At 43.2% G+C, this 23,283-nt stretch overlaps 1 protein-coding gene across 1 annotated transcript in view; it reads right to left on the bottom strand.

Moving 5' to 3' along the window:
• LOC140191078 (uncharacterized) overlaps positions 1-23,283 on the bottom strand; it is a 170,143-nt gene that overhangs the window by 102,798 nt on the left and 44,062 nt on the right. Inside the window, exon 9 of the mRNA XM_072248155.1 lies at positions 20,054-20,145. Coding sequence (XP_072104256.1) covers positions 20,054-20,145 — 92 coding nt within the window. The remainder of the gene's footprint in view (positions 1-20,053; positions 20,146-23,283) is intronic.

Raw genomic sequence — 23,283 nt, forward strand, 5'->3', positions numbered from 1 at the left:
GTCATGAAGGGAACACTCGACCGTCTTCACAGAGAAATGGATGAAAGGTTCGCTTGTTTGCATGACACTGATGCCAGGTTTGGGTTCCTTCTTGATGTCGAGGGACTGTTTTACGGTACCGACAGTAACGACCTAAAGAAGAAGTGTGAAAATTTGGGCGAATTGTACAGCTCTGATGTTGATGTACGGCAGCTATATGAAGAAATTTTGGATTGCAGAATGTTGCTATCAAGGCAGATCAACATGAAAATATCAAGACCTGAAGAGATTCTTGAATTTATTGTTCAGTATGGAGATGAGAGCATCTTCCCCAATCTTCGCATTGCTATTCAGATAATGCTAACCATCGCAGTTTCCATCGCCAGCTGTGAGAGATCACTCAGCAAGTTAAAACTAATGCTTTCGTATTTGAGAGCCTCCATGGGTCAAGGCAGACTCTGTGATTTTGCTCTGCTGGTTGTAGAAAGAGAAGAAACTGAAAAAGCTGACTTTGGTCACATCATAGACCAATTTGCATCAGTGAAAGCAAGGAAGGTGCAGTTATAATTTTCATGTAGTACCATAATTTATTAATTAAAAGATTAACAAGCTTGACCTGTATTTTTCAGCTGATATTATGGTAGAGTTATCTAAAAGATGGGAGTCAGATGTTTGGACAGGGGCGCTATTCAGTGCTTGCCACAGACGCTATTTTCCGTAGATACGCCCCTGCACTGGTTCCCTCCCATATTTCAACAACGTATGAGTTTGTAGGTTAATTGGTCATAAGGGTGTTGCTGGGCCAGTGGGGCCTGTTATTGTGCTGTATCTCTAAATAAATGATACCTTATCCATTCTTCCTCCCTTAATGATTCAGTAAATACTGATCAATTCCCAAGGTTGGGCTGTCACTGAAACAGAAAGATGTTCAGTCATAACTTCAACATCTTGCACTCTGAATGTATTTTTATGTGATCTATTTTGCATGTTCTGCTATTTTACAATAAAATTATTGTAATGTAGAGTCAATTGTCAAATCAGGTTGGTTTTCTGAAGCAATCATCTTAAAAACACCCCCAACCCAATCATATAATTCAAAACAACCTGCCTCAAAGCATCTTTCCCTGGTGCACAGTGCCATCCAGGCAATAGGTTCCTGGAGACTTCAGGTCAACCCTGGAAAGTGGTCAACCCTTTCGTCCCCCTTGGAGAGTTGAAGTTTCTCTGCAGTTGCAAAGATTTGGCATGTCATCTAAAACTTTAACAAACTCTACAGATGCACGGAGGAGACTATACTGACTAGTTCCATCATGGCCTAGTATAGAAACACTAATACAGTGGAAAAGAAAAGCCTACCAAAAGAAATGAATACAGCCCAGTCCACCTTGGGTAAAGCCCTCCCCATCATTGAGCACGTCTACAAGGAACATAGTCGCAGGAAAGCAGCATCCATCAACAGAGACCCCCACCAACCAGGCCATGCTCTCTTCTCACTGCCGCCATCAGGAAGACACAGGAGCCTCAGGCCCCACACCACTAGGTTCAGGAACAGTTAATCACAATCAGAATCACCAGCATATGTTGTGAAATTTGTTAACTTCATGGCAGCAGTACAATGCAAGACATGATAGATATAGGAAAAAATTACAGTTATGTATGTGTATATTAAATAGTTAAGTCAAAATAAGTAAAGCAAAAACAGAGAATAAATTTTATAAAGTAGTGATATACAGTCCATGGGTTCATTGGCCATTTAGAAATCAGATGCCAGAGGGGAAGAAGCTGTTCCTGAATCGCTGAGTGTGTGCCGTCAGGCTCCTGTACCTCCTTCCTGACGGTAACAATGAGAAGAGGACATGTCCTGGGTGGTGTTGGTCCTTAATGCCACCTTCCTGAAGATGTCTTGGATACCACGGTGGCAACTTTCTTCAACTTACTTCGATTCTGTGCAGTAGCGCCCCTCCCCCCCCATGAGACGGTGATACAGCCAGTCAGAATGCTCTCCATGGTACAACTGTAAAAGTTTTCCAGTGTTTTAGGTGACAAACCAAATCTCCTCAAACTCCTAATAAAATATAGCCACTGTCTTGCCTTCTTTACAGCTGCATCAATATGTTGCAACCAGGTTAGATATTGACACCTGGGACTATACTCTCTGGAATTCAGAAGAATGAGAGGGGATCTTATAGAAACATACAAAAATTTGAAAGGGATAGGTATGATAGAAGTAGGAAAATTGTTTCCATTGGTAGGTGAGACTAGAACTAGGGGACATTGCCTCAAGATTCAAGGAAGAAGATTTAGGACGGAGATGAGGAGAAACTGTTTTTCCCAGAGAGTGGTGAATCTATGGAATTCTCTGCCCAGGGAAGCAGTTGAGGCTTCTTCACTAAATATATTTAGGATACAGTTAAGATAGATTTTTACTTAGTAGGAGAACTGAGGGTTATGGGGAAAAGGCAGGTAGGTGGAGCTGAGTTTATGGACAGATCAGCCATGATCTTATTGAATGGTGGGGCAGGCTCAATGAACCGGATGGCCTACTCCTGCTCCTATTTCTTATGTTCTTATGACACCCAGGAACTTGAAATTACCCTACAACCATCAGGCTCTTGAACTAGAGGAGATAACTTCACTCACCCCAACACTGCAATGATTCCACCACCTATGGACTCACCTTCAAGGACTCTACAATCTCATGTTCTTGATATTTATTCTCTATTTCACCTCTTGCTCTGAGTGTCTGGTACCCAGCTGCTTTAAGCAGGCTTCAATCGTACCAGTGCCCAAGAAGACTGTGGTAACCTGTCTAAATGACTGTCGCCCAGTGGCACTTACATCTACAGTGATGAAGTGTTTTGAGAGGCTGGTGTTGAAGCATGTCAGCTTCTGTCTGAGTGGTGACAAATCCACTCCAATTCACCTACCGAAGCATCAGGTCTACAGCAGATGCTATCTCATTGGCTCTTCACAAACCCCTAGAACAGTTGGACAGCAAAGATGCATACATCAGGATGCTCTTTATCAATTACAGCTGGGCATTTAACACCATCATCCCCTCAAAACTAATCAGTAAACTTGAAGACCTGGGCCTCAATACTCCCCTGTGAAATTGGATCCTGGATTTCCTCACTTGTAGGCCCCAGTCAGGTTGGATTGGCAAAAACATCTCCTCCACGATCTCCAACAGCACAGGAGCACTGCAGGGATGTGTACTTAGCCCCCTACTCTACTCGCTTTACACCTCTGACTGTGTGGCTAAGCACAGCTCCAATACCATAAACAAGTTTGCTGATGACGCAACTGTTGTGGGCCGTATCAAAGGGGGCGATGAATCAGTATACAGGAGGGAGACTGAAAACTTGGCTGAGTGGTGTAACGACAGCAACCTCTCACTCAATGTAGACTGTAGATTGACCGTAGACTTTAGGAGAGGGAAACCAGAGGTCCATGAGCCAGTAATCATCAGAGGATCAGAGGAGGAGAAGGTCAGTGACTTTAAATTCCTGGGTGTCACCAGCTCAGAGGACCTGTCTCATTACATAAATATTATTGCAAAGAAACCACAATGGGGCCTCTACTTCCTCGGGAGTTTACGGAGGTTTGACAAGTCATCAAAAACCTTGGCAAACTTCTATAGATGTGTGGTGGAAAGTGTGCTGACTGGTTGCATTATGGTCTGGTATGCGAACACCAATGCCTTTCAGCGCAAAATCCGACAAAAGGTAGTGCATTCGGCCCAGTACTTCACAGGTAAAGCTCTCCCAATCATCGAGCACATCTACATGAGACAGTGCTGTAGAAAAGCAGCATCCATTATCAAAGATCCTCAACATCCAGGTCATGCTCTTTTCTCACTGCTGCCATCAGGTAGAACGTACAGGTGCCTCAGGACTCGCACCACCAACTTCAAGAACAGTTACTACCGCTCAATTATCAGACTCTTGAACAAAAAGGGATAGCTACACTCATTTAAGAACTCTGTTATATTGTTATTTCATGCTCGTTGCTTATTGCTATTTATTTATATCTGTATTTGTACTGTTTGTTTACAGTTAACAGTTCCCAATGTTTACTGTTTACAGCTACTGTTCTATAGATTTGCTAAGTATGCCTGCAGAAAAAGAAATTCGCGGCTGTATGTGATGACGTATATGTACTTTGCTAATAAATTTTACTTCGAACTTTGATCTTTTTTATTTTTTTCTTTTTTTTGTATTTGCACAATTTATTGACTTTTGCAAATTGGTTGCTTGTCAGTCTTTGTCGTGTGTGTTTTTTCATTAATTCTATTGTGTTTCTGTATATTTATTGTGAATGCTCGCAAGAAAATGAATCGCAGGGTAGTATATAGTGAACGATATGTACTTTGATAGTCAACTTACTTTGAACTTTAAGACTGAGAATCCGAGGCTATAGTGTTACTGAGGCAGGAACATATAACTACAGCATAACTGTTTCCATTATAAAAATGGCCCTTGGAATTTATAAACATAAGAGATTCTGCAGATGTTGGAAATCCAGAGCAACCACACAAAGTAACGGAGGAACTCAGCAGGTCAGGCAGTATCTACGGAAATGAATAAACAGTCGACATTTCGGGCCGAGGCCCTTCTGCAGGACTGGAAAGGAAGGGGAGAAGACACCAGAATAAAAAAAGGTTGGGGGGTGGGGTGGAGAAGGACTAGTGAGAAGGTGATAGGTGAGGCCTGATGGGCGGAAAAGGTTAAAGGGCTGGAGAAGAAGGAATCTGATAGGAGAGGAGAGTGACCATGGAAGAAAGGGAAGAAGGAAGGGCACTGGGGGGAGGGGGTGGAGGGGGTGATAAGCAGGTGAGGAGAACAGGTAAGAGGCCAGTGTGGGGAATAGAAAAATTACCAGAAGGAGAAATCGATGTTCACGCCATCAGGTTGGAGACCACCTAGATGGAATATGAGGTGCTGCTCCTCCACCATGAGAGTGGCTTCATTGTGACACAAAAGGAAGCCATGGGCAGACACGTTGGAACAGGAATATGGATAGGAATTAAAATAGTTGGTCACTGGGAATTTATAATGGGCATAATGGATAGAAAATATATGAAGATACAAAATTCACAACGTAGTAACTTCTGGACATAAAAGAACATTGATTTTGGTGGAGAAACTTTTTACTAAAATACATTTTTTAGAACCCCAGGAAAGGAAAACATTGTTGGGCTTGTTAATTTAGAAAGTGGAAATATCATAATGAATCACTTATAATCTGAGGGTAAGAACTGATTACAGCAAAACATGCACTAGGAAAAGAATGCAGCAATGAAGAGTGCCTGAAATGGCTGTCAAGAGTTGGCTGTGCTTACAATAGTATTAGTGATTCCCAAGTGAATGCAGTAATGGAGTGTTAGGATGTTTGATGCATTAAAGAAACCTTATAAAAGGCAAGTTATGCTTTTATGTGCTGCTTATTAAGACGGAATGAAGTGTGTGTAGTGAGTATCCAGTGAGATGCAGTGAATACATTTATTTACGATGGATTTATAATTGGATACTTTCTTACTGTAATCACATACGCCACATTGATTATCGCTACTTATTTCTGCAAGCCATGCAGAATACACATGGCAAGATGATTGATTTAGACCAAAATAAGCCCGATATGATGTGTAGTTCACGCGATGTAATCACTACCCTTGCCTCTAAAACAGAACCCAGTACAGATCACTCAGCACTTCAAAATGATCGATGAAGAAACCCAATTAACCCAACAAGATGCATTTTGTAGGCTAGATGATAATAAATATTTGATTGGCAGTTGTAATTAAATATGCCAATACTGTTTCAAATCCTGTGAACGTCTGATACCCTGAAGGAAATTAACGTGAATGTTTCAATGTCTTTTGCACCATGGTATCTTCCAAAAGATTTAGATTGTATCCTGGGAGACATTAAACAAAAAGCCTTCAGTCCAAAGCCAGAATCAATCAGGTTTATTAGAAGGTTCTGTGAGCAGCAACACAGGGAATTAACCACTACGTTTCAGGGCTTCAGTTTGAGTTCACTGTTTTCACAGGGCAAGTGCTCTGGTCATTCTGATTCAGAGGAGAACAACCCTTTAGGTTTTTCAAGCAACACACATCAAAGTTGCTGGCAAACGCAGCAGGCCAGGCAACATCTATTGGAAGAGTTTCAGTCGACGTTTCAGGCCGAGACCCTTCGTCAGGACTAACTGAAGGAAGAGTTAGTAAGAGATTTGAAAGTGAGAGGGGGAGGGGGAGATCCAAAATGATAGGAGAAGACAGGAGGGGGAGGGATGGAGCCAAGAGTTAGACAGGTGATTGGCAAAGGGGATATGAGAGGATCATGGGACAGGAGATCCAGGGAGAAAGACGGCAGGGGGGGGGGCGGAAACAGAGGATGGGCAAGGGGTATAGTCAGAGGGACAGAGGGAGAAAAAGGAGAGTGAGAGAAAGAATGTATGTATAAAAATAAATAACGGATGGGGTACTAGGGGGAGGTGGGGCACTAGCGGAAGTTAGAAAAGTCGATGTTCATGCCATCAGGTTGGAGGCTACCCAGACGGAATATAAGATGTTGTTCCTCCAACCTGAGTGTGGCTTCATCTTTACAGTAGAGGAGGCCGTGGATAGACATGTCAGAATGGGAATGGGGCGTGGAATTAAAATGTGTGGCCACTGGGAGATCCTGCTTTCTCTGGCGGACAGAGCGTAGGTGTTCAGCAAAGTGGTCTCCCAGTCTGCGTCGGGTCTCGCCAATATATAAGAGGCCACATCGGGAGCACCGGACGCAGTATATCACCCCAGCTGACTCACAGGTGAAGTGTCGCCTCACCTGGATGGACTGTCTGGGGCCCTGAATGGTGGTAAGGGAGGAAGTGTAAGGGCATGTGTAGCACCTGTTCCGCTTACAAGGATAAATGCCAGGAGGGAGGTCAGTGGGGAGGGATGGGGGGGACGAATGGACAAGGGAGTCGCGTAGGGAGCGATCCCTGCGGAAAGCAGGGGGGGGAGGGAAAGATGTGCTTAGTGGTGGGATCCCGTTGGAGGTGGCGGAAGGCGACACTTCACCTGTGAGTCGGCTGGGGTGATATACTGCGTCCGGTGCTCCCGATGTGCTCCCTCCTGGCACATATCCTTGTAAGCGGAACAAGTGCTACACATGCCCCTACACTTCCTCCCTTACCACCATTCAGGGCCCCAGACAGTCCTTCCAGGTGAGGCGACACTTCACCTGTGAGTCGGCTGGGGTGATATACTGCGTCCGGTGCTCCCGATGTGGCCTTCTATATATTGGCGAGACCCGACGCAGACTGGGAGACTGCTTTGCTGAACACCTACGCTCTGTCCGCCAGAGAAAGCAGGATCTCCCAGTGGCCACACATTTTAATTCCACGCCCCATTCCCATTCTGACATGTCTATCCACGGCCTCCTCTACTGTAAAGATGAAGCCACACTCAGGTTGGAGGAACAACATCTTATATTCCGTCTGGGTAGCCTCCAACCTGATGGCATGAATATCGACTTCTCTAACTTCCGCTAGTGCCCCACCTCCCCCTAGTACCCCATCCGTTATTTATTTTTATACATACATTCTTTCTCTCACTCTCCTTTTTCTCCCTCTGTCCCTCTGACTATACCCCTTGCCCATCCTCTGTTCCCCCCGCCCCCGTCTTTCTCCCCGGATCTCCTGTCCCATGATCCTCTCATATCCCCTTTGCCAATCACCTGTCCAACTCTTGGCTCCATCCCTCCCCCTCCTGTCTTCTCCTATCATTTTGGATCTCCCCCTCCCCCTCTCACTTTCAAATCTCTTACTAACTCTTCCTTCAGTTAGTCCTGACGAAGGGTCTCGGCCTGGAACGTCGACTGAAACTCTTCCAATAGATGCTGCCTGGCCTGCTGTGTTTACCAGCAACTTTGATGTGTATTGCTTGAATTTCCAGCATCTGCAGAATTCCTGTTGTTACCCTTAGGTTTTTCTTTGTTTTTCTGCTAAGCAAAGGAAGAGGAATCTACTTTAATAATAAACTTGTGTGTCTCATGAGTCTTTTTTTTCCATTTGCCAAAACTGGAATATGATAGAGTTGCAATATACACCAGTGAAATTTTGGTCTGACTCTTAGTCAGCCAGGTTAGTTTGGCCAGAAAGAATAGGAGGTCAATTTACAGTCTAGAACCACTGTGTACTCAGAGCCCTCAGCATTGTCAAGGGCCCCTCCCATCCATCGCATAATCTGTTTGACCTCCTACCACCGGGCAGAAGGTACCACAGTATAAGAACGAGGACTGTTAGGCTGGGTAACGGCTTCTTCCCCGAGGCTGTGAGACTTCAGAACACCCTGCTACCACCTAGTACACATTATTTATGACAGCACCATTAGCATTATACTATTGTATAATTAACTACTATATGTCATATATGCACTACATTATTTATTTTTTCATTATCTGTTAATATTATTTTATGCGCTGTATGTGACTCTATGTGCTGTGTTTTGCACCCTGGTCCCAGAGGAACATTGTTTCGTTTAGCTGTATATGTGGGTATAGTTGAATGACAATAAACTTGAAGTTGAATACATGGAAATGTGAGGAGTGGGGTGGAAGAGGAGGGGAACAGCATAATATTATCTTATTCCATTCTTCCTCCAATTTGCCATTCCTTCCTTTGTTGTGTGCTTGCAACAATTATACACATGCCTGTGCCCATTGAAAGAGTCCGTTGTTTCTGAGAATGTAGGGTTAGGGATAATCTTGGAAACTATAGACCGGTGAGTCTCCTGTCAGTGGTAGGGAAGTTATTGGAGAGAATTCTTGGGGATAGGAATTATGAGGATTTGGGAAACAATGGCCTAGCTAAGGACAGTCAGCATGGCTTTGTACTGGTTTGCTCAAGTTTTCCCCATAAGCTATGTTCTCTAATCCAGCAGCATTCTGGTAAATCTCCTCTGCACTCTCTCTAAAGCTTCCACTTACTCCCTATAATGAGGTGACCAGAACCAAAAACAATACTCCAAGTGTGGTCCAAACAGAATTTTATAGAGCTGCAACATTACCTAGCTGTTCCTGAACCCAATCCTCCACCAATGAAGGACAATGCACCATAAGCCTTCCTAATCACCTTATCAACTTGCAAGGCAACTTGAGGGATTTATGGACTTGGACCCCAAGATCCCTCTGTTCCTCCACATGGCTAAGAATCCTCTCATTAACCTTGTACTCCACCTTCAATTTCGATCTGCCAAGCACAAGATTTAGCAAGAAAGACAAGAACAGCAGGAAGATGGGAACAGCACCCGAATTTCCAAGTTGACCACCACCCTAAATTATAATATATCACCAGTCCTTTATCATTGCTGGGTGTAGCTCCTGAAATACACAAGGACACCTTAAGAAGTGGTACCTCAAGAAGACAGCATTCATCACTCAGGACCCTCATCATCTGGGAAATGCCCCTTTTTCTTTACCGCCATTGAGGAGCAGGAGTCTGAAGACTCACACTCAATGATTCAGGAAGAAGCATCTTCCCCTCCGCCATCAGATGTCTCTTTTTTTTATATTTCTTATGTAACTTTTCATTTTTTTATGTAGTGCACTGTGCTGCTGCCACAAAACAACAGATTTCATAACATATGCCAGCGACAATAAACCTGAATCTGATTGTATTATTTCCTCCTTACTACACACAACCTGAACCTGTCTGTTACCAAATATTATCTCACCTCCTCATCCCACCTCCTTCCTCCTTTGAGTTGAAGAATCAGCTGTGTGATTGTCGGGCACCTAATCACGTAAAGCAACCTAACACTGACTTAACCCTTCCATTTGCAATCTACACCTATTTCCACCTCATTCTCAGAGAAGCGGCTCTCTATATAGAGAACTGAAAACACTGTCATTGCAATTTTCCATTGAAATACTAGGCATCAACAACTCAGAGGCCCAAAATATTGATGCAATCACAAAGAAAGCATGTCAACAGCTATACTTCATTAGCAGCTGATATTTGGTATGTCGCCAAAGACTAGAAAATTTCTACAGATGTACTGTGGAGAACATTCTGACTGGTTATATCACCGCTCTGAATCACAGGATCGGAGAAGGTTGCAGTGCTATAGTCTCAGCCAGCTCCATATTGGGTGCTAGCCTTCCCACCATCGAGGATGCCCTCACAAGGCAATGCCTCAAGAAGGCAGCATCCATCATTAAGGACCCTCATCATCCCTGAAGTCACTGGGTATATTTAAATCGAAGGCTGATAGGTTCTTTATTAGTAAGGGTGTTGAAGGATACGGGGAGAAAGGAAGAGAATGGCATCTGTTAGTCTCACGAGACCATGGATTTGCTCCTTGGAAGGTTTCCAGGGCGCAGGCCTGGGCAAGGTTGTACGGAAGACCAGCAGTTGCCCATGCTGCAAGTCTCCCCTCTCCACGCCACCGATGTTGTCCAAGGGAAGGGCATTAGGACCCATACAGCTTGACACCAGTGTCGTCGCAGAGCAATGTGTGGTTAAGTGCCTTGCTCAAGGACACAACACGCTGCCTCAGCCAAGGCTCGAGCTAGCGACCTTCAGATCACTAGACAAATGCCTTAACCACTTGGCCACGCACCAACACTACACACACACACACACACACACACAAGATACATATATATTAAAAACATATATATATCTTATTGTACCTTATAGTAAATGTTTATGTATTGCATATTGTACTGCTGCTGCAAAACAACACATTTTATGACACATGCTAGTGATAATAAACCTGATTCTGAAAATCTTGTTAGCTCTTTTTGTGCTCACGCAAGTTTGAAGTCTCCAGTGCGATGATTATCACTGCTCCCAGAGATTTGATACCAGCGTCACTGAGTCTCCTCAGCTGCAGCCCATCCACTTTAATGTTTGATGTATTGTGCGCTCAGAGACGCTCTTTTGCGCACCATTGTTGTAATGTGTGGTTGAGTCACCATCGCCTTCCTGTCAACTTCAATCAGCCTGGCCATTCTCTTCTGAAGCCTCTAGTACAGTGATCGTCACTGCTCCCTGAGATTTGATACCAGCATCACATTAAAGATAAGTGTTTAGAAGAGAAAAATTGAGTAGACTGTAATCATAAGGGACTTCATTATACATATAGATTGGGTAAATGAAATCAGCTGTTGACTTGCAGAAGATGAGTTCATCCTGTATAAAGAGATAGTTGTGTAGACCATTACTTTTCAGGCTCTTACACTGCACAATGAAGCATTAATAACCTTGCAATTAAGAGGCCTGCAGGGAAGAATGATCACAATATGAAAGAATTTTATATACAGATTCGAAACTGTTTAGTTTGATCTGAAATCAGAGTCTCAGATCTAAATGAAGCAAACTGTAGAGGTATAAGTTGTCTCAGGTAGCTGGATGGTAAATGATGTCAAAGAATTCGATTTAATAAGCAAAGGTTAATATAGATAATATTAATACATAGAAGAAAACAAATAAATATCACTTTAATAATTAAGTAGAGTTGCTTCTATTTCCTGAGGAGACTGAGGTCCTTTGGCATATGCAGGGCTCTCCTTCACATGTTCTATCAGTCTTGTGTCGACAGTACAATTTTCTATGTGGTGGTGTGCTGGGGCAGTGGGATCAACACAGGTCATGCCAACAGGCTCAATAAACTGATTAGAAAGGCTAGCTCTGTTATAGGAGTCAAACTGGACACACTGGAGGCTGTGACAGAACAAAGGACCCTACGGAAAATTCTGGTAATTCTGGACAATGCTTCTCACCCTCTACATGCCACCTTGCCTGAACAGAGGAGCACTTTCAGTGATAGACTAAGACAACTGCCCTGCTTCAAAGAGTGCTAGATGAGGTCATTCTTACCCTCAGCCATTAGGCTCTATAATGGGTCAGACTACAGCCGGGGAAGTGAAGAACCCCTCCTGTCAGACTGTTGAGGTAACTTATTTTTTATTCTTTAGAAACATAGAAAACCTACAGCACAACACTGTGCCGAACATGTTCTTACCTTAAAACTACCTAGGCTTTACTCATAGCCCTCTATTTTTCTAAGCTCCATGCATCCATCCAGGAGTCTCTTAAAAGACCCTATCGTTTCCGCCTCCACCTCCGCCGCCGACAGCCCATTCCATACATTCACCACACTCTGCGTAAAAAACTTACCCCTGACATCTGCCCTGTATCTGCTTCCAATCACCTTAAAACTATGCCTTCTCGTGCTAGCCATTTCAACCCTGGGAAAAAGCCTCTGACTATCCACACGATCAATGCCTCTCATTATCTTGTATACCTCTATGAGGTCTCCTCTCATCCAAAGGCATGCTCCCCGATCCAGGCAACATCCTTGTAAATCTCCTCTGCACCCTTTCTATGGTTTCCACATCCTTCCTGCAGTGAGGTGGCCAGAACTGAGCACAGTACTCCAAGTGGGGTCTGACCAGGGTCCTATGTAGCTGCAACATTACCTCTCGGCTCTTAAACTCAATCCCACAATTGATGGAGACCAATGCTCTGTGTGCCTTCTTAACCACAGAGTCAACCTGCGCAGCTGCTTTGAGTGTCCTATGGACTCAGACTCAAATATCCCTCTGATCCTCCACGCTGCCAAGAGTCTTGCCATTAGTACTATATTCTGCCATCATATTTGACCTACTAAAATGAATCACCTCACACTTATCTGTGTTGAACTCCATCTGCCACTTCTCAGCCCAGTTTTGCATCCTATCAATTTCTCTGACAGCCCTCCACACTATACACAATACATTCAACCTTTGTGTCATCAGCAAATTTACTAACCCATCCCGCCACTTCTTCATCCAGGTCATTTATAAAAATCACAAAGAGTAGGGGTCCCAGAACAGATCCCTGAGGCACACCACTGGTCACTGGCCTCCATGCAGAATATGACCCGTCTACAAGCACTCTTTTCCTTCTGTGGGCAAGCCAGTTGTGGATCCACAAAGCAATGTCCCCTTGGATCCCATGCCTTCTTACTTTCTCAATAAGCCTGGCATGGGGTACCTTATCAAATGCCTTGCTGAAATCCATATACACTACATCTACTGCTCTACCTTCATCAATGTGTTTAGTCACATCCTCAAAAATTTCAATCAGGCTCGTAAGGCACCACCTGCCTTTGACAAAGCCACGCTGACTACCTGCCTCTCAGAATCTTCTCCATCAACTTACCAACCACTGAAGTAAGACTCACTGGACTATAATTTTCTGGGCTATCTCTACTCCCTTTCTCGAATACGGGAACAACACCCGCAGCCCTCCAATCCTCTGGAACCTCTCCCATCCTCATTGCTGATGCAAAGATCATCACCAGAGGCTCAGCAATCTCCTCCCTCGCTTCCCACAGTAGCCTGGGGTACATCCCATCTGGTCCCGGTGACTTATCCAACTTGATGCTTTCCAAAAGCTCTAGCACATCCTCTTTCTTAATACCTATATGCTGAAGCTTTTCAGTCCGTTACAAGTCATCCCTACAATCGCCAAGATCCTTTTCCGTAGTGAATACTGAAGCAAAGTATTCATTAAGTACCTCTACCATCTCCTCTTGTTCCATACACACTTTTCCACTGTCACACTTGATTGGTCCTATTCTCTCACATCTTATCCTCTTGCTCTTCACATACTTGTAGAATGCCTTGAGGTTTTCATTAATCCTGTCCGCCAAGGCCTTTTCATGGTCTCTTCTGGTTCTCCTAATTTCATTCTTAAGCTCCTTCGTGCTAGCCTTATAATATTCTAGATCTCTATCATTACCTAGTTTTTTGAACCTTTCATAAGCTCCTCTTTTCTTCTTGACTAGATTTAAAACAGCCTTCGTACACCACGGTTCCTTCCCCTGTCTCATTGGAACGTATCTACGCAGAACCCCACGCAAATAACCTCTGAACATTTGCCACATTTCTTCCATACATTTCCCTGAGAACATCTGTTTCCAATTTATGCTTCCAAGTTCCTGCCTGATAGCCTCATATTTCCCCTTACGCCAATTAAACGTTTCCCTAACTTGTCTGTTCTTATCCCTTTCCACTGCTATGGTAAAGGAGATAGAATTGTGATCACTAACTCCAAAATGCTCTCCCACTGAGAGAACTGATACCTGACCAGGTTCACTTCCCAATACCAGATCAAGTACAGCCACTCCTTTTGTAGGCTTATCTACATATTGTGTCAAGAAACCTTCCCGAACACACCTAACAAACTCCACCCCAACTAAACCCCTCACTCTAGGGAGATGTCAATCAATATTTGGGAAACTAAAAACTCCCAGCACAACAACCCTCTTATTATTACTCCTCTCCAGAATCTGTCTCCCTATCTGCTCCTCAATATTCCTGTTACTATTGGGTGGTCTGTAAAAAACATCCAGTAGAGTTATTGACCCCTTCCTATTCCTAACTTCTACCCACAGAGACTCCGTAGACAATCCCTCCATGACTTCCTCCTTTTCTGCAGCCGTGACACTATCTCTGATCAACAGTGCCACACCCCCACCTCTTTTGCCTCCCTTCCTATCCTTTCTGAAACATCTAAAGCCCGGCACTTGAAGTAGCCATTCCTGCTCCTGAACCATCCAAGTCTCTGTAATGGCCACAACATCATATCTCCAAGTGCTGATTCACGCTCTAAGCTCATCCGCTTTATTCATAATACTCCTCGTATTAAAATAGACACATCTCAAACCATCAGTCTGAGTGCGTCCCTTCTCTATCACCTGCCTATCCTCCCTTTTCACACTGTCTCCAAGCTTTCTCTATTTGTGAGCCAACCTCCCTTTCCTCTGTCACTTCAGTTCGGTTCCCACCCCCCAGCAATTCTAGTTTAAATTCTCTCCTCTTACTTTTCTAATATTTGTATATCTGTGCACTTGTAATGCTACAGTGACACGGTAATTTCCTTTTGGATCAATAAAGCATTTATCTCATCTGATCTCTCTCTTTAAGGCACAGAAAACCAAAGGCAAAGTGCCCAGCTATGGCCAATAAGAAAATTTAAATACATTATTGGATCAGAGGTCATATAATGTTGCCAAAAAATCAGTAAACCCGAGGATTGGGAAAATTCAATTTTCAGTAAAGTCATTGATAAAAGGGAAAGAAGAATATTAGCAACTATAAAATATTCATAGATACATTAAAATGTGGCTAACGTTAATGGGAGTCTCTTACATAGCAAATGAAGACATTAGTAGATCAGAGAACAGTACAGCGCAGGAACAGTCCCCCATGATGTGCTAGCAATTAAACTTCTAACTAAACTAATCCTTTCTTCCTACATAATCTCCATACCCCTCCATTCTCTGCACATTCACCTGCCCATTTAAGAACTTTGTAAACACCCTTGTTGTATTTGCCCCCCACTGACACCATGGCATGCATCCCAGGCACCTACCACTGTGTAGAATAAAAACTTGCTCCAAATTAAACTAACAAATAAGGAAATGTGAGAAACTTGAATAAATATCTTAGGTGTACTCACCAAAAGAATACCATTTGGCTCTTTAATCCTGATCCAACAATTAGAGAATGTCAGCTCTAAGATTTACTATCTACTTCCCCTATCCTATTCCCATAACCTTTGATTCACATACCTATGTAAAATCTCTCAACTTCGTTCAAGGGTCCATCTCAGTCTTTAAAGGACGGACCTATATTTAGAGATATGTGCTCCAGTCTCGTGAGGGACAATTACTCCATCCAGCCCCCTTTAAAATTTTACATGCCTGAATGAGATCCAACCCACTCACACCTTTCCTCGTAAGACAACCCGTCCCTATCCAGGATCGTTCCTGCAAACAATCAAGTAACTGCTTACAAGCTTAATGTGCATCTTTCCTTAAATAAAGGAACCATAACTGGATAGGATATTCTTGATGTAGCTTTACACTACCACAAGACCTCAACTGTCATCCCACTGCCTCTATCTTCCAACTCCAACCATCCTACTCTCCTACCTGGCTCTATCTGTCCATCACCCTCCACCCTTCCCCGGTCCACCAACCACTTCGGGCCCTTGTCCTTCTATTCATTGTGTATGTGCATGGTGGGCAGGAGGGAGGGACAGGGCTTGTTTTGCTGTTGTTGTTTCGTTGTTTGCTGTGTTCCGCGTTGTTCTTCCGAACATTGTGGGCATGCTACATTCACACTGGAGAGTGTGGTGACACTTGCAGGCTGCCCCAGCACATCTTCGGTCGATAGTTGTAAACACAGAATGAGCACTTCACTGTATGTTTCAATGCACACATGACAAATAAAGATGAATCTTGAATCTCTTTAGACCAGACATCTCTGTTCTCCACTCTCAGTCCTGATGCAGGGCTTCAACCCAAAACATAGAGAATCTCTTTCCCGCACCCAAGATACTGCTTGATCCACTGAGTTCCTCCATCAGATTGGTCTTTCTGCAGTAACACCTCCTTACTTTTATACTCCAATCCCCTTGAAATAACCCCTTTTAACTTCCCCATTTACCTACTGTACCTCATGTTAGCTTTCTGTATTTCATGTCTACAGATTCCATTGGGCAACAGCTTTCCGCATTCTTTCATTTAAATACACAGTGGCCACTTTATTAGGTACATCGGTACACCTCGTTAACCCAAACATCTAATCATCCAATCATGCGGCAGAAACACAAAGCATAAAAGCATGCTGACATAGTCAAGAGGTTCAGTTGTTGTTCAGACCAAATGTCAGGATGGTGAAGAAATGTGATCCAAGTGATTTTGACTGTGGCATGAGTGTAGGTTTAAGTATTTCAAAAACTGCTGATCTCCTGTGATTTTCATGTACCACAGTCTCTAGATACAGGGGGTTCCCAACCTTTGTTTTATGCCATGGAGCCTTACCATTAACCGAGGGGTCTGTAACCTCTATAGACTAGAGTTTACAGAGAATGGTGTGATGATAAAAAAAAATCTAGTGAGCAGCAGTTCTGTGCGTGAAAATGTCTTCTTAATGTCAAAGGTCAGAGGAAAATAGCCAGAATGGTTTGAGCTGAAAGAAAGGTGACAGTAACTCAAATAACCACGTGTTAACAACGTGATGTGCAGGGTCCATGATTTTTCTGAACGCGTTTGCAATATCCTGAAAGGGGAGGGTGAGCGGCCAGAAATCATGGTACATATTGGTACCAACGACATAGTTAGGAAAAGGGAGGAGGTCCTGAAAACAGAATACAAGGAGTTAGGAGGGAAACTGAAAAGCAGGAATTTAAGGGTGGCAGTGGTCAGGGCCAGATTTAGTGGGGCCAGGGCCCCTGGGCTGGAGGCCTTGATGGGCCCCTGCCAACATTGTAAAATGCTGCTGTACCAAGCAAAAAAAGGCAAGAACAAGAGCAAAGGTCATACTGGTCTAACTTACAGGCCTTATGACGGAGGACAGAAAGTAACACAAATTCTTAGTTTGAAGGACAGCATCTGGAGCACTCAAAAATTGACCTAGGCTTATTTGGCTTAGTAGAGTTATGAGGGAGACGAAGTATGATGTACCCAATCTTAAATCTTTATTTAGCTATTGCTGCACATACCATAGGCCTTATTTCTCGAACAATGCCAAAGCATTTTTATCTAGGTATTTTTCTCAACTGTGTGTTCTGAGCATAGTTTCCTCTAAGCTGTGCGCGTGTGCGTGCGCACACGTTTTACAAACAGCGCACAAAGGAAATGAATGTGCGCACAAAAGGTTAGTTACCTAAAATAATGTAGTAGTTAATAATTACACATCTTTTAGCTAACTGTTTCTGTTAACTAGTTAGTCGGTTTTTCAAATACCACAATGCACGTCACTAATTTACGTCACCTCACCTATCCTGTTCCGGTTTGTACAGCTGCATCACGGCGGCAGCCATGTTTGTTGGACAGTGTTCATATCGTAAAGTTTACAAAGATCTGTTTCAAATCCTGTAGATAGCTTACTAAGTTTTTATTGGAAAAAATATTGATTCACTATGTCGAATTCAAAAGAAGTGAAGGGCGTGAAGCGCAAAAGAACTGCAAATTTGTTTAAAGTTGAATGGCTTAACAAAATAGTAGAAACTGTTACACGGAAAGCTCATGAGGTCATGAACGTTCAGCTAGGAGAAATATTTATGTATGATTCGGAAACTGGAGTTATCTGTATTGTCGTGATGCGAAAGCGCTGGAGAATTTGCTAGTGGAAAGAAGTGGGATGATATTTGGAAACTTGACTTTTTGAAGCGTTATTTGGCAAGTAAATTGCATTTGGACGTTGTACAAAAGGTCAGGCAACAGAACCCATCATTATCCGCTACGCATGTTACGGTTGAGTGCAGATGAGTGAAAATGAAAACGATCGAACTCAGAGGAGATCAAAGTTAAGGTACAAGAATGGTCAGCTTTTGATTTCTCCGCAATTGCAGATTGTGACTTCACATTTGGCGATGAACAAGTTAATGCGTTATGTCTAAAATATCATGATTTTCTAGCTGAAAATATTGTAATAGTTAGATAGTTTACTGATTTCAAATTTTCCGTGCAAGAAAAAATTAAATCCAAACCGATTTCAAACTTTGCTCAAATGGTGGCATTTGTACTTCAAAATGAACAGTTTTGCAACCTTGCACAGTTGATGGACATTGGGGGAACCTTTCTTGCGTCTAGTGTGGACTGTGAGCGAGGTTTTAGTCTAATGAATCAACTCAAAAACAAGCTGAGAAACCGTTTAGGTGAATGTCATTTGGATATGTTAACGAGAATCAAAAGCTATCAATGCGACGGAAGTTCTATCAGTCGAGATAGAGTTTACAAAGAATGGCAGGAGAGAGAAAAAAATAACTGTGACTTAAATATGATAAAAGTTAAATATCTCCAACATGATGGCATGAACATTGACTTCTCTAACTTCCGTTAATGCCCCTCCTCCCCTTCATACCCCATCTCTTATTTATTTATTATCATTATTATGATTTTTTTTCTTTCCCCTTTTTTTCTCTCTTTTTTCTCCCTCTGTCCCTCTCACTACAACTCCTTGCCCATCCTCTGGGCTTCCCCCCTCCCCCTTTCTTTCTCCCTAGGCCTCCCGTCCCATGATCCTCTCCCTTCTCCAGCCTCGTATCCCTTTTGCCAATCACCTGTCCAGCTCTTAGCTCCATCCCTCCCCCTCCTGTCTTCTCCTATCATTTCCGATCTCCCCCTCCCCCTCCCGCTTTCAAATCTCTTACCATGTCTTCTTTCAGTTAGTTCTGATGAAGGGTCTCGGCCTGAAACGTCAACTGTACCTCTTCCTATAGATGCTGCCTGGCCTGCTGTGTTCACCAGCATTTTTTGTGTGTGTGACTTAAATATGTGTGTTACTTTGTGGTTATTCTGTGCAGTTTTATGTCAAGTATTTTGTAAACCTACATAAACTGTGCCATGTGTGCATTCAGTGTGCACATACTTTTGTCACAGGAAAAAAATTTGCACAACATAAGATTTTTGCACACACTGACTACTAAAAATTAGAGGGAACATTGGTTCTGAGAAAGTAAAATGGAAATGAGAGACAAAAAGGCCAAGAGAGATGGCACTATGGTGAACTAGGAAACTTGACAATAATCCAACAATCTTTTTGAAAAATGAGATCTAGCACATACTAACCTATTACTGTGGCTTGCAGAGTAAAGACCATTTATTACTAGGTTTGTAAACAGTCAACTATTAGCCTATTGCCACAAAAACGGGAACAGCACTGACACACAAGCCTAGATATTTACAAAGTCAGATGCTTGTTTTTCAAAATTAAAGCCTAGTTCTTCTGAATTTCTTCGCACCAAAGTCCTTGATCAGATCACTAAAATCCAGTTTCCAAACAAGATCACTTTCAAGTGACATCAGGGTAAGATGATTCAGCCTGTCCTGTCCCATTGTGGATCTCAGCCTATTCTTCACTAGTTTGAGCTTGGAGAAAGATCGCTCACCACTTGCATTTGTGACAGGGACAGTCAGGTACAGCTTCAAAGCAATGCTCACATTTGGGAAGATGACCTGCAAGTTTTTTTCTCCGAGGAAGCATAAAAGCTTTGTTACGGATGAAATATCTTTGCCACTTACAAATTCCCTGAAATGGACAATCTCCTCCACAAAGTCTAACTCCAGGTCAGCTGAATATCTGCTTTGGAGATCAGATGCTCTCTTGCGCAGATCTTGTACAGAGAGAGAAGGGATATTGTTTAGGATGCCAAATGTATTGTTAGGGTCATTATATGATGCAAACCTGCAATCAATTTCCGCAAATAATCTATCCATCACGACCAAAAAAACAGTAGCTGAGAATTGTTCTCTGGCTGACAAGCCAACATCAAGTGTTGTGGGTTCACCCAGAAAGGCTTTACGTTTTCTTTGTCGTTGGGTGTCTTTGTACACTTGTGAGACTGTTGGAGACATAGTTTTAGTTTAGATCTCAAAAGTATCAAATTGATCACGCAAGCTTGCTATGTATCCCCGTAGTGATCTCACCAAATCCACAGCATCACACAGATCTAGATTTACAGATTGCAATGCAACACTTGCCCTTTCAAAGCGCTGAAGAATGCAATGCCACAATTTGCTCAGAAAGGCTATCTCAAGCTTGTCCATTTTTTTGTATAGTAACCTTGCTTCATTTCTAGTTGCCACATTCTGATCAATGTCATCTGCAATGCTCTTTAACGAATCTTGAATATTGGCATAATTTCCACACCATGCCTGTGTGCCTTCTGCATGTGCAGCCCATCTAGTATTAGACAGAGACTTCAGAGTTTCAGTGTGCTTGTTCACATTAGGCTGCAGCCCTGTGGTCACCACCTTCCACCTAGAAGTTGACTTGGAGCAGAAGTTGAACACATTCTGCATGAAGCTGAAAAAATCAGCTGTTTCAACAACAGTTGACACTGTTGATTCCAATGAGATTCAATGTGTGTTCTGCACGTGGAACCCACTCAGCAAGTGGATTGATTTCCTTGATGCGGGATTGTAAGCCTTTGTATGCACTGGACGTATTTGCAGCATTGTCACAGCACTGCCCCCTGCAGTTGCTTATGTCAATATTCATCTCTCCTAAAACTTTGAGCACAGACTCACATAAAGCCTCCCCTATGTGACTCTCAATGGGTAGAAATCGTAAGAATTGCTCCAGAAACTTTCCATCAGTTGACACATAACGTAAAATGAATGTGAGCTGATCTATGTGTGCAACATCCGTGCTTGAATCGATGCTAGTAGAAATCAAAGGCAGTGGATGTTGTCTACATGGACTTCAGTAAGGCCTTTGACAAGGTCTCGCATGGGAGGTTAGTTAGGAAGATTCAGTCGCTAGGTCGACATGGGGAGGTAGTAAATTGGATTAGTCATTGGCTCAATGGAAGAAGCCAGAAAGTGGTAGTGGAGGATTGCTCCTCTGAGTGGAGGCCTGTGACTAGTGGTGTGCCACAGCGATCAGTGCTGCGTCCATTGTTATTTGTCATCTGTATCAATGATCTGGATGATAATGTGGTAAATTGGATCAGCAAATTTGCTGATGATACAAAGATTGGAGGTGTAGTGGACAGTGAGGAAGGTTTTCAAAGCTTGCAGAGGAATTTGGACCAACTGGAAAAATGGGCTGAAAAATGGCAGATGGAGTTTAATACAGACAAGTGTGAGATATTGCACTTTGGAAGGACAAACCAAGGTAGAACATACAAAGTAAATGGTAGGGCACTGAGGAGTGCAGTAGAACAGAGGAATCTGAGAATACAGATACAAAATTCCCTAAAAGTGGCGTCACAGGTAGATAGGGTTGTAAAGAGAGCTTTTGGTACATTGGCTTTTATAAATCAAAGTATTGAGTATAAGAGTTGGAATGTTATGGTGAGGTTGTATAAGGCATTGGTGAGGCCGAATTTGGAGTATTGTGTACAGTTTTGGTCACCAAATTACAGGGAGGATATTAATAAGGTTGAAGGAGTGCAGAGAAGGTTTACAAGTATGTTGCCGGGACTTGAGAAACTGAGTTACAGAGAAGGGTTAAATAGGTTAGGACTTTACTCCCTGGAGCGTAGAAGAATAAGGGGAGATTTGATAGAAGTATATAAAATTATGATGGGTATAGATAGAGTGAATGCAAGCAGACTTTTTCCACTGAGGCTAGGGGAGAGAAAAAAAAAGAGGACATAGGTTAAGGGTGAAGGGGGAAAAGTTTAAAGGGAACATGGGGGGGGCTTCTTCAAACAGAGAGTGGTGGGAGTGTGGAATGAGCTGCCAGATGAAGTGGTAAATGCGGGCTCACTTTTAACATTTAAGAAAAAGTTGGACAGGTACATCGATGAGAGGTGTATGGAGGGATATGGTCCAGGTGCAGGTCAGTGGGACTAGGCAGGAAAATGGTTCGGCACAGCCAAGGAGGGCCAAAAGGCCTGTTCCTGTGCTGTAATGTTATATGGCTTTAAAAGTATTTGGCCATTTTGACTGCACTGACGATCTCTGACAGAACTCGATCGCTCATGAGCTCAATAAACTCCTCACGTTTTAGGTGAAAGATATGAAGGGGTGCCTGATCCTGCATTTCCAAATTTTGTATGTGCGCCTTCAAAAACGGGTCAAACTCACTTATTACCTCTAGAATGCCCATGTAGTTGCCGTTATCAGGCCCGCCAAATATGTCACTGGAGCCTCGGATAACCAGTCTCCTCGCGACCAAAAACTTCACAACCACTCTTCTCAATACGTCAGACTCGGTCCAGGAGACACACTCTGACTCGAACTGTTTTTGCAGTTCTGTATCTATTCTTCCGCTGTCAGACGCCAGTGTAACGTAGGTCAGTATCGGTTTCCTGTGGTGTTTTCGCTATTTTCATGCTCTCCTATGCGCTCAGCAGCATGTTTCCAGTCGCTAAAGCCAGTTTCGAAGACGGACTGACAGTTAAAGGACGGTGGTCCCGTGCTAACGCTGGTGCTAGCGCTAGCTGTTGAAGAAGTCTCCATTTGTCCACCGGTCTCAGACTGTGACAAGAGCGATGGTACTGCTGCATCATCGAGAACAGGTCTAAAAAATTCTGTCAATTTCAATGCCTTTTTTAATGCTTCTTTCTCACGGTCCTCTTTTTCTTGTTTCTTTTTTCTTTTCTGTGCTCCACTCTCGTACTTTTTTTTGTCTGCCGTGATGATAGCTACCTATTTTGGGCCCCCCTGCAGCTCTGGCCCCTGAGCTGTAGCCCAGCCTAGCCCTGCCTAAAGTCCAGCCCTGGCGGTGGTAATAATAATAATAAAAAATATTTTATTGATCCCAAGTGGAAAATTCTTTCGCTACTGCAGCAACATTTAAA

Source organism: Mobula birostris, chromosome 32 (genome assembly GCF_030028105.1).
Source record: "Mobula birostris isolate sMobBir1 chromosome 32, sMobBir1.hap1, whole genome shotgun sequence".
NCBI classification, from domain to species: domain Eukaryota; kingdom Metazoa; phylum Chordata; class Chondrichthyes; order Myliobatiformes; family Myliobatidae; genus Mobula; species Mobula birostris.